We start from the raw sequence: 12,531 nt of genomic DNA on the forward strand, positions 1-12,531 counted from the left end.
GATTACCTTGATGCCGCTGCGTCCCTGCTGCTTGAGTAAAATGTTCTCGGGCTTGAGGTCGCAGTGGATGATGCGGTTCTTGTGCAGCGAGTCCAGACACTGCAGGATGGAGTGGGCGAACTTCCTGACCAGCGGGAGGCTGAAGCCCTGGAACTTGTTCTTCTTGATGAGCTCGTACAGGTTCATGCTGAGCAGCTCGAAGGTCATGCAGATGTGGTTTCGGAAGGTGAAGTTCTCCAGCATGTGGATGACGTTCATGCTCGAGTCCTTGTCCTGCTTCCTCAGGTGCTCCAGGATGCGGATCTCCTCCGCTGCCTGCCGGTGGAAGCGCTTCTCATTGCGGACCATCTTCAGAGCCACGTGGGTCTGCGACCGGTGGTCGAAGGCCTTCACCACCTGCAGGGGGACCAGAAACACTTTCATTCATCTTTAAAAGGGTAACTTCGCTATTTTTCAACCTATTTTCCCCATGTTTTTGTCATCCAAGTGACTGATGGGAACAACGATCTTTGAAATTCGTCTAGTATTAAGCGAGACGGCTGCAGTTGGCAGCGGCAAAACAAGATACAATGTAACGTTAATGGGCAATTGCGCACCTTTAATTTCCGTCCACTAAAACTGCTGTTTTTGCCACTGACAAGCTCAGATTATTCTTTTTTAATATTTTCATTTGATATTTTAGGCCTTTATTTTATAGGACAGCTTGGACATTAAAGTGGAGAGAGTAACATGCACCAAAGGGCCGCAGGTTGGAATTGAGCCTGCTGCCGCTGCGGTGAGGACTGAGCCTCTGTGCATGAGGCGCACGTTCTACCAGGTGAGCTGACCAGGCGCCCCTAAGATTATTATTCTAAGTGTCTGACAACATTATGGAAAGGATCCCTACAGAGTAAGATCCTTGTTGTTTAACATGAAATAGCCAGATTACCAGACTTCATGTAAATAATCAGTTATTTTATCATCGTAAAACATACTTCATTCAAAGTCAACTGAAGCAACCTAAAACTAACAAAAGCCGTCTTGGTTCGTCTATCCACTGTTCAAACAATCACCACTCTGGTTTGGTTGAAATAACCCTTAATTCACCCATTTACATGTAGAGATATGTTGACTCTATACACGCTAAAAGTCCTGATTATTTACATGGAGTCTGGTGGAAATATGCTGGCTCTATACACGCTAAAAGTCCTGATTATTTACATGGAGTCTGGTGGAAATATGCTGGCTCTATACACGCTAAAAGTCCTGATTATTTACATGGAGTCTGGTGGAGTTTGGCAGTAGCAATTTCAGGGCTGTTTCTGGTTAAACAAAAATTATCTTACTCTTTAACTAAAAGGTTTATCTCCGTAGGGATCCTTTCCAAAACACTTAGAATAATAATCTGATCCTGTCAGCTGCAAAAACAGCACTTTTAGTGAACGCTAACTGATGGTGACCATTAGATTCGTGGCTGCCGGTTACAGCGTTCTCGATCAATACAACCATCACCAGTAGTACTGTTAGCAGTCGTACCTGTCCAAAGCTTCCCTTGCCGATGACCTTCAGGACTTCGTAGCGGTAGGAGATGTGGTCGTGTGGAACATGGATGTAGGATCCCTGATCATCGTCGTAGCCGCCGTTGTTGGCTCCACCGAGGACCCCCGACCTCTTCTTAGCATTCGGACCAACAAAATACACTAAGGAGGAAGAAGTGACCAAGTGTAGTGTGAACATTTGACATTCTCGGTGATCAATATTATTAATAAGATTATTAGTTTATCTGTAGACGGACAGTTTAAAACATAGACCACCACTTCCACTTCCTTACAAAAGTCTTGCAGTTTGGGAACCAATGCACCAAAGTCATGCTAGGGCTGCTCGATTATGGAAAAATATATAATCAAGATTATTTTGGTCAATATTGAAATCACGATCATTTAAAACAATTACTCGTTGACTTCTGGAAATATGTAATTATTGAACTTAAAAAACAGTGGAAAAAGTTAAATAAATCAACAGTAAAAGAACTGTGAAATTTGCCTCAATACTTGTCCTATTTAAACTTTATTTTTTCATTCAGAACACAAGAAAGTTTACTTGCAAAACGTAATGAGCTAAATAATTGTTTTTCTCGATTATTCTGTTTTTGTGATCATTGTGAGACATACTCATAATCACGATAACATTTTGATTAATTTCACAGCCCTAAGCCCAAAAAACCTTCATCAGTACAGTAAGGATACACCTTACACTCACAACTGCATACTTACATGCAGAATAATAACGCGCGATAACAGAAGGCTTGTGTCATGTGGATGCGCCGACAGTGTTGTTGTCATTACTCAGAATTCCTCATGGGGGCAATAGAAACTATGCACTTTAGCTTTAACAAGCCAAAAAAAGAATCATTACATTTCAAAAAAACCTTTTTTTTCTGTGGGTGACTAATTCGTTTTCACAAAACTATGAAATCCTGGTATTAAGTACACGTTAGAGAACCACAGTTACAGAACCAGCACTGCATCATCTCTCTGCAGCCTCAGTCATCAGCCGGATGGATGGAAGGACAAATACAAATGCAGCAAAGCAATCAGAAATCTAGCCTACTTCCATGAGACGATTGTGATTGGTTTAAAAGGCCCAGTGTGTAACGCGTTTAGTTTATTATCAAAATTTGGGTTGCCCGTTCACAAACTTGTCCTTTTTCATGAATATTGACCACCACCATCAATTCCAAGTATTCCTATTGGCTTGAATTTTGCATTTGCATTCACATGAACTGGGGTAGATGCTCCATATTCATGCTCCATCTTGAAATACGTTAGCCAGTAAGGGACATACAGGACATACTGCTCCGCGTTTTCGCTGTCACATGACAAACTCACAGGTGCTGCTAATTAGGGCTGTGCTCGATTAAAGAAATTCTCAGTCGACTAACACTCATTCAATTGTATCGACTAATCGGTTAGTTGATTTAATCGACAGATCTGTAAATCTGAGTTTCTCTGCAAAGAGTCACGCAAAAGCACCACTTTAATTCTTGTGTTTACCAGAGATGTGCTCCTACGTTTCTTGGAAATAAGTCATTCAGCATAAAAAAAAGCATCAAACATGACTAATGGACTAAAGAAATCTAAGTTGACTAAGACCAAAACGACCAATTAGTTGACTAACAGGGAGCAGCCCTATTGCTAATGCTGCTAACGGGTATCGTAGCTTTCTGGCCCTTTTTGAAGAGTGAAGGCTACCAAAGCTGTAATACATACTTTGAACTGCGAGGCGCGAGAGAGTTGATTGCGATATATGATCTCAACGCTAGATGGGAGAAATTCTCACACATTGGACCATTATAGAAATGCAACAAAGGTTTTTTTCTCCTATCCCAGAACGGTTGGTGGTTAAGCCCAACTCACCTTCAGGGTAGCTGAACACCTCGTGATGCTCGAGCGACGACATTTTGGACATGAACTGCTCCATGGCCTGCTCCGGGGTCAAGGGTGTGGGCTTTGGCTTGCTGTCCGTCGACTTGTTGGAGGCGGCGCTGCCCTGCCGGCAGTGGTGGGGGGGCTCCGAGGCCGTGGTCTGGCGGTCTGGCAACGGCAGGCCCGGCCGGGTGGAGCTGAGAGGAGCCAGGCCATTGGGCTGGGAGGTCAGCACGGGACGCTTGTTGGTGTTGTCCTCGTACAGCTGGGTGACGTGGACCTGCGACTGAGACGACAGCCGGACGGCGTCCGACATGGCGATTTTAGAGCCTCCCTGAGGGGGAAACGCAGAGAGACGTCAGATCAGCCGAGATGTAGAACTGCAACTATTGATGTGAACGATTACTTCAGAACGGTTAAAGGAACACGCCGACTTATTGGGAATTTAGCTTATTCACCGTAAACAAACCGGGAACTATATTCTCAGGCGGAAGAATACAGTACTTGGGCGGAGTGATATGCTTTGCAGCAAGCCTGTCTGAGAATATAGTTCCCGGTTTGTTTACTGGTTAGAAGACGGCTGTGTCTCATGTTACGTTGTTTTTTGTACACGCTTTGACTCTACAAATCACAACATGTAAATAGCAACATGTTGGTGTTATTTTGTCACAATTCAGAGCAGTAGGCTAGTTGGAACCAGTTACCTGCAGGATCTGTGCTAGGCTAAGCTAATGCTGGAGCCATCAGGCAGCGTTACAGCACGCACTGAGATGAGAAGGGTATGTATGGACTTGTCTTACTCTGGGGGTTACGGTGAATAAGCTAAATTCCCATTAAGTCGGCGTGTTCCTTTAAGATAAGAAACACTATATTGTCTGTCACGAGTGACAGAAATTTGTCTTTGAAAGGGCAGGCTTAAATAACATAAAATACATATTAGAACGTAATGCGATATATAGCAATATGGCATCATGACTTTGCGTAAACATACATGCCACTTTCCTAAAGCCAAGTGGTGTGTTATCTGTACGCATTTTGAGCTTTCCACGTGTATGTCTACGCTGTATACAGCGGATGTAAACATACCCACGAAACTTACACACGTAACATACGCATTATTTTCTTATCGCGAGAACGTGCCGTACTATCGCGAGAACGTGCCGTAATAACGCGAGAACAACATTGGGTTTAGGAAAAAAAAACATTGGGAAAGGCTTTAGTAACAAAAAAACGACAAAAACATGACGGCGACCAACGTCACACGCTTACGAAAAAGAACATCGGGGAAGGCTTAAAAAAAAAAAGCCTTCCCCAATGATTTACCAAAAAAAAAGTTTGACGAACGCCACACGTGGGACTCGATCCCGGCTCTCCTGGGTGAAAGTCCTGCATTTTACGCCTCCGCAGACTTATGTCCTTTCATAGTACTCGCTGCGTTGAAAATTCACGGGTAATGTAGGACAATGGCGGCCGAACGGCGTTGATAAACACGTTAAAAAGTGATTATGCGTCTTAATAACACACAAAAACGGCTTACGAATTGGCGTGTCATACATAGGCTACTTTATGAGACCGGTCTGCTTATATGTACAGTGTAATAACATATACATTGACTGCTACGAACGTGCAAAATGTAAAAAACAGTGCAACAAGAAGCCTGAGTGACGCTGTTTGATGTTGTCTATGTATGGCTGTTCAGTGTGGTGATGGCAGTAGGGATGAAGGGTTTTTTGGATTCATTTTTCCTTGCAAATGGGACTCTGTAGCAAGGCAGCTTTATTTGTATAGCACATTTCAGCAACAGGGCAATTCAAAGTGCTTTACATAAAAACAATTAAAAAAATTTTAAACAGATAAAATACGAGAATAAAAGTTACAGTGCAGTATAAGAAATTAAACATTAAACAGCAGTTAAAACAGTTAAACATATAAAAGCTGATAAAAAAGGAATTTCTCTTTATATGCTAATATAGAGTGTCATACAGTTTCAACAATGTAACTTCAGTATAACAAATGAAGAGTTATTTAAAGAAATGCAACATTAAAAAGATAGGGCTTTAGCTTTGATTTAAAAGAACAGAGTTGCAGCATCAACCTGATTGTAGTAACTGATAGGATTTTATTTTGGCGGGGGGGGGGGTCGAGATCCTGTGTGATTACAGTGGCCTTCCTGAGTACTGACCGGTTGTCAAGTTCTGTGAGGGGCGTTTGGGGGGAGCCAATTATCTTGTTGGTCTGATATATCATTTGTGCAAGTTTTGTGTTTGATGGTGAGGGCATTGTACCCGGCTGAGATATTGAAAGGGAAGTATGGATTCAAAATACATTTCTGATCTGCTGCTACATTATAAGGCATCCAGACCTTTTCAGGTCGTCTGGGACAAATCTGCTTTCTGTCTCCAGAGTCTGAACTAAACATGGAGAAGACGCAGCATTCAGTTTTATGCACCAAATATCTTTTGTGGATGATGTTGAAAAGAAAACATGAGCCAACATAGGAGACTCTCCCCCAAGATATCAGGCTAAACATTTAATAAACATTTTGGATTATTACTGTCCACAAATTGAAAATGTATTCCCTCGAATGAAAAACTCACACCGTCTGATTACTAATAACAGAGAGAAAGCTGTCCCCCCTTTCTTTCTCTCTCTCTCTCTCATTCTGTCTCTTTGTCTCTCGCTCAGTGAGTCACTCCCTGTTGCTGTGGTGACCAGCACACCTGGGTCCTTTCAGACAACAGAGGTGCATTTGCACACACACACACACACACACACACACACACACACACACACACACACACACACACACACACACACACACACACACACACACACACACACACACACACACACACACACACATCCACACACACACACACAGGTATCAATATAAAGACCAGGAGATACTGTTTGTGTGTAACATTTGTGTGTGTGTTGTGTGTGTGTGTGTGTGTGCCAATGTGTGGGATTAAGGTATCAATATGTACAGTCAGTGGTTCAGACAAGTGAGTCAGGATTGGTGGATGTCATTTCGAAACAACACAAACAGCCACTTTCCTACTTTGGCTGATCCTGCGACTTATACACGGGTTTCCTGTTTACAAACATTACAGGGTGCGTGCACATACCAGGGGCAGAAAGACAGATTGGTGAGCTGGTCCGATAATGCAAAAACGCATTTTTGCATTATCGGCATTTTTGTCTCAGTGCACATTGTCTTAGTCCCTTCATTTCGTCATGGCATTTATATAACACATACTCTATGGTCTTACAAAGCTAATGTTTTTGACCAATTACGATTTAATCATTTGTTGTGAGCTGGAGAGCTCTCGTTATGAGAAGCTAGCTATAGCTCTGTTTGCCATTCATTCCAATGGGGAAACATCGCTGCTAGACATGCATTCCGGTGGCGTATTCCTTTAAGCTTTCCGTATTGTTTGTATATAACTACTGACTCAATAAAACATAATTTTAGTTGGATCGGTTTGTCGGTCTTTAATTTTGCAGTGTTACTGTGATATATATGTATGGCTATAATTATCATTTTAGGCTAATGTAGTAGCCCGTGTTAGCAGCAGGGTTACTCCTGAGTGTACCCTTATTGTTTGTTTATGCCTTAAAATAATGGCCAGGATTTCTGGGAAAATGTACAATATGTTAGTTTCAAAACATCACTGCAGGTTGATTGTTTTTTGCAGCAGAGGTTGATTGTGGGCAAGAGGGCCATAACACTGTCTTGGTTAGCTCGCCGAAGCTCTACTGCCACTGTCTCGGCAACGTTAGCTAATATAGGCTAACTATAGCCAGTTAGCTTTGTAGGTAACGTAACAAAAACCCACCCATCTCAGAGGAGCGAAGCTTAATATTTCATTCAATAAAGTTATGTACAAAATGAGCACTAACGCCACAGGTCTTATGTTGGCAACGTGGACGCAGATATAGTAAACTGCGAAGGCAGTCATAATATTTAACTAGTAGGCTAGGCTAACGCTGTTGCGCTAACGTTAGTAAAACATCGGCGTAGCTTTAGCTAGCTGTCTAAACTTGTCTCGAGTCCGGACCTTTAATTGTCTATGGTCCGGACTCGAGTACCACAGCCCTGACAGGTAGATATCACTGAGCTGAACAACAACAAGCTGCAACTTTTCTGATTGATACAATGGGAGCCTGACTCTTGCATATGACCCCAATCTGCCCCTCTTATGGCTTGAAGCCATAACCTCCGCCCGGTTTTTGGCAAAAGCATGCTTCCCCTAGGTATGTTAAACATCAGGCACCCATCACTGGCTCTGTTTGTACAATTAACTACGCAACAACTCCTTGGCATTTTGACTTACGCTATGCCTCTACTAGCTAGCTAGCTAGCTACACAAAACACGTCTTCTTTCTGCCCCCCGGTTGCGTGCGCAAGCAGTGATGACGTTGCCGAGAAACCCATGTATTGTCAGGTGTGACTTATATATCAAAATATATATAATTTAACATGTTTTTAAATGTTAAAGGTATAGTGGAGGATTTTCTTTTTCCGGGTGGATCATCAAGACTATTGGTCCTCCTAGTTGTCAATCATTCTGGTGATATGTTTACGTCCCGAGCTTTCAGGTGTATATGTGTGGTGAGCTTGAGCTACGGTTTCAGCCATTCATTGAAGCATTGAAGCTTTTGGGAGAATATTTCACACGCTGGCGTGCACTAAAAGCACAGGTTGGGCTTCCCACTGATGACTCAGTCGTTAAGTTTCTCAATTTGTGAAAAAGTGCAAATCTTCTTTTGGAAAGTAGGCTTGTATGAGCCATGCCGACAGCAACTTGTAAATAGCGCACTCTCGTGCACACGTTTAATAGGCGTTCCCTCTCGGGAGCAGGCAGAGTGTTGCGCATGTGCATTTTTTCCAAAAGTAGGAGAGGGCGGTTCTTTTCTAAAATTCGGGAATATCCTCCACAATACCTTTAATTCATACTGAAAACATTACCGTCTACAGCCACGAGAGGGCGCTCTAGGCTTGTAACAACTATATGCTGCTCCTAAAAGACAACTGACAAAGAAAAGAAAATCCTATTCTGCAGGTAACAAACGTCAGGTAGTAAAATTGGAATAAAAAAAAGTGAAATAAATTTCTAAAAAAATGTGATTTATATATGTTTTTTTCCTCTTCATGACGCATTTTTGTACTGATGCGACTTATACTCCGGAGCGACTTATAGTCCGGAAAATACGGTACTTCACAGCTTCATCGTTGCTTAATATTCACATTCTGTGTGAAAGTACTCGTGACCGAAAAAACGGTTCAAAAAAATACAATGACGTGCAAATTAATCGCACAAAGAAAGAAAACGTCCCCGGTGTGTAAAGGTTTCTAGAACGGAAGTACAAAGAGTTGTTGCTACGGAGATGATACACCGCCTCGTTTCATTGGTGTAAACTGGCAGGTGTCAGAACGCTGCAGACCGGCGCGTTAACAGTTTCAACTCGTCTCTTGTGAATGTCTGGTCTGAACTGGGCTTTAGCGGCACAGTAAATGATCATAAATTAACATACTTCCTGGGCTGTTTATTTTGAAAATGCTACCACTAGGATAAGCCTAATAGTACTAATGCAACCACAACTACTGCTGTTAAAACGACTGATATCTCAGGGTTAAATAGCCACCTCGCTCATCAAGTATGTTTCCATTGCTAAGTGATGAGGCACCTCTGATCGGTCTGGAAGTTAATAAATAAATAAAAGCCTGCACTATAATATCTTACGGGAAACGCAGCTAATGCTAATAGTCACTATGAAGGTAATAGAGTTCCTTCATACCATTAGGTAGGTAGGTGTCTGTGTGTGTGTGTGTGTGTGTGTGTGTGTGTGTGTGTGTGTGTGTGTGTGTGTGTGTGTGTGTGTAAAGGTACTTTATTGTCACATACACATAGCGAAATCCATTCTCTGCATTTAACCCATCCCTCAAGGGAGCAGTGTCTGTCTGTGTGTGTTTGTGTGTGTGTTTGAGCTGGGCAATATATCGATATTATATCGATATCGTGATATAAGACTAGATATCGTCTTAGATTTTGGATATCGTAATATGGCAGTGTTGTCCTTTCCTGTTATTTTTAGATCCATTTTTTTTATCCTTTTTACAAAAGAAACAAACAAACAGAGATCACACCTTGCCTAGTCGCTCTCCTCTAGTTCTTGTGATGCTGAGGTCATTAGGTCTGATACCTGTGCTGCTGTGCTTTCCCATAGGCTGATAGTAGATGATTTGGCTTTGTTAATCCTTGCTGTAGAGAGCTCAAGCATAACCATGTCTAGAAAATACACCAACCACTGTTTTATACAAAGCGAGTGGGAGGGGATCCAGTGCTGAGCTATCATTTTCTTGGTTGCAGTGGAGCCGGCTAGCCAAATTTTCCTCTGTCTCCCAAGCAGGTGTAATTTAGAGTCACCATTAAGCAACAAAACAGTTGTGTCAGTAGGAATTAGACATCTTATCACATCAGATAATATGGATGTTGTTTTATACCAGAACTCATGCACCTGTTCACACTCCCAGATCATGTGCAGGAAAGTTCCAGTTTGTTCAGGTTGACAGAACGTGCAAAAGGGAGTAGGAATGACTTTAGAGACGCATCTCTTCTGAGGAGTCCAATATGTCCTCTGACATATGTTGAAGTGGATATACTGCTGATTTGGGTTCTTGGAGCAGTGTTAAATGTCCCAAACTGTCTCCCCTCAGGGCACAGCTCTCGTTCCCATTTCTTTACTATTGGGAGTTCTATGGATATTTGCATCAGTTTAGCCTAGATCTTGGGCGCTAATCCTCTCACAAGAAAATCAACAAACCATTTAAAGACTGGGTGCGCCTCAAGACTGTTTCCCCATGGCACTCCATAACATTTCAGGGCTGATCTTAAGCACAGATAAAAGTAGAAGAATGTCCTGGGGATCTCAAAACTAGCTCTCAGGTCTTCAGATCTCAACATACCTTTCTCACTGAATAGCTGGTCTAAAGTATACATGCCCCTGTCACTCCACTGCTTACAAGCAAAGGGTTTGTTACCAGACAGTAAGTGTGCATTGTGTCAAAAGCCACTTATTGGTGTAGTGTATTTGCTCCTCCACCGGTTTAAAGTTGGTCAGTGTGTTGGTGACAATAGAGCCATGGGCCCTTTTCCTGGTTTTAAAGGCTGCATTACAGTAAAGTGATGTCATTTTCTGAACTTACCAGACTGTTGTAGCTGTTCTATTATTTGCCTTTTCCCCACTTAGTCATTATATCCACATTAATGATGATTATTTATCAAAATTGTGTAAATATTTTGTGAAAGCACCAAGAGTCAACACTACAATATCGTTGCGGTATCGATATCGAGGTATTTGGTCAAAAATAACGTGATAGTTGATTTTCTCCATATCACCCAGCCCTAATGAGAGAGAGTGTGTGTGTGTGTGTGTGTGTGTGTGTGTGTGTGTGTGTGTGTGTGTGTGTGTGTGTGTGTGTGTGTGTGTGTCCGTCCTTCACACCAGCCTATAAACCAATCAGCTGTTTAAAGCATCCCGGAGCAGAGGGCTATTCTTAGCCGCGTGGCTACAGCTGACTGTTCCAGGGAACTGCTGCTCAGGCTACATCCACACTACTACTACTTTGGGGCAGCAGTAGCTCAGTCCGCAGGGACTTGGCTTGGGAACCGGATGGTTGACGGTTCAAGTCCCTGTGCGGACCAAGTACAGAGTCGAGACTGGTAGCCCACGAGCAAGGCACCAAACCCCCAACTGCTACTACAAAGAATCAGTTTGTCATTTACAATATTTAGTCTGCACTAGAGCTGCCAAATTTAATCAATTAGTTGGCAACTATTTTGATAATCGATAGGGATGTATCGATCAGCTTTTTTGGCCCCCGCGATCCAATTTTTTAAATATTGCATATCTATTGATACCGAGTCCCAGTCCAATACTTCCAAAACTTAGTTTTTGCTTAGATCTAGAGCTGCACACCGGTTTTCTGTTTACGAAAATAAAGTAAACAAAGTTAAAGATGTATTCAGCATTTCTGTAAAACTCTCTCAAATAAAATCAACTTCTACTTATAATGGTATAAAATGTAGTAGTAGAGTAAGGTGATCGGGGTGACTGCAGATCCCCGATCAGTTAAAAAATGCTTACGATCGGATATTTCCAGATCCGATTGGGATATCCCTAATAATGGATATAAGCTTTTTAAATGTGAATATTTTCTAGTTTCTTCACTCCTCTGTGACAGACAGTTGAGGACGTCATCATGGGCTTTGGGGAAACACTGATCCGCATCTTTCACCATTTTCTGACATTTTAGAGACCGAACAACTGATCCGTTCATCCAGAAAACAATCCACAGATCCACTGACAATAAGAACAACCGTTAGTTGCAGCTCTAGTCTGCACTCAGTAAAAAAATAAAAAAGGTATTGAGGTTCAATACCAACTATTATTTACAGCCAAACACACTATCACTATCGACACCTGTTAAATATGATGAACCAGGGGTCATGAACCAAACAACATGAGTACAGTAAATTGACAATAGAGTAAAAAAAAGTGTGCGTTGGTACCGTCAGGGCGTTGTGGTTGCGGAGTCGCGGCAGCGCGACAGGCGACGTTGTCTGAGAGCCACTGTGACCTGGAGAGTAGACCGGCTCGCCCACTTTGCCTGAACATAAAGAAAGAGACAGAGGTTAAGTTTCATCTCTCGGATTGTTTTGTATTCAGATGACAAGATGGATATCAGCTTCACGTCCGTGTGTCTTGTTCAGAGATGAACGCCAGCGCTTATTAAGACACCATCGCAAGTTACGCAAGCCCAAAGAGACGCTCACTTTTTTTTGGAACATGCCTATTGGATTTTGAATCAAGCACTCCACTAAGCATCTTCATTGTTGAAGCGCAACCTATTTTTTTTTAACAAAATCCGTCAGAGTGTTACGATTATCGTGTCAGCGATTCAATTCGATATCTCGATGGGTCAAATACATTTTTCTATCAAAGCCATGTAGGATATTTAATTCAGAGCTTTTCAAGTTTCAAAAAACAAACATTCTGCAGTGCTCTAATACTAAATACTAAATAAAACTATACAGCACTGAGCACATGGCACTTCCTGAAT

At 42.2% G+C, this 12,531-nt stretch overlaps 1 protein-coding gene across 4 annotated transcripts in view; it reads right to left on the reverse strand.

The window, feature by feature from the left end:
• The window catches only part of dyrk2 (dual-specificity tyrosine-(Y)-phosphorylation regulated kinase 2), a 34,796-nt gene that overhangs the window by 3,752 nt on the left and 18,513 nt on the right, over nt 1-12,531 (reverse strand). For all 4 annotated transcript variants that reach the window (XM_028570819.1, XM_028570818.1, XM_028570820.1 and 1 more), the window contains 4 exons: nt 11,981-12,078; nt 3,396-3,738; nt 1,516-1,679; nt 7-396 (listed from right to left, as the gene is read on the reverse strand). In XM_028570819.1, the coding sequence (XP_028426620.1) occupies nt 7-396; nt 1,516-1,679; nt 3,396-3,738; nt 11,981-12,078 (995 nt within the window). The remainder of the gene's footprint in view (nt 1-6; nt 397-1,515; nt 1,680-3,395; nt 3,739-11,980; nt 12,079-12,531) is intronic.

The sequence above is a fragment of the Perca flavescens genome, chromosome 23 (genome assembly GCF_004354835.1).
Source record: "Perca flavescens isolate YP-PL-M2 chromosome 23, PFLA_1.0, whole genome shotgun sequence".
In the NCBI taxonomy this organism is placed as follows: domain Eukaryota; kingdom Metazoa; phylum Chordata; class Actinopteri; order Perciformes; family Percidae; genus Perca; species Perca flavescens.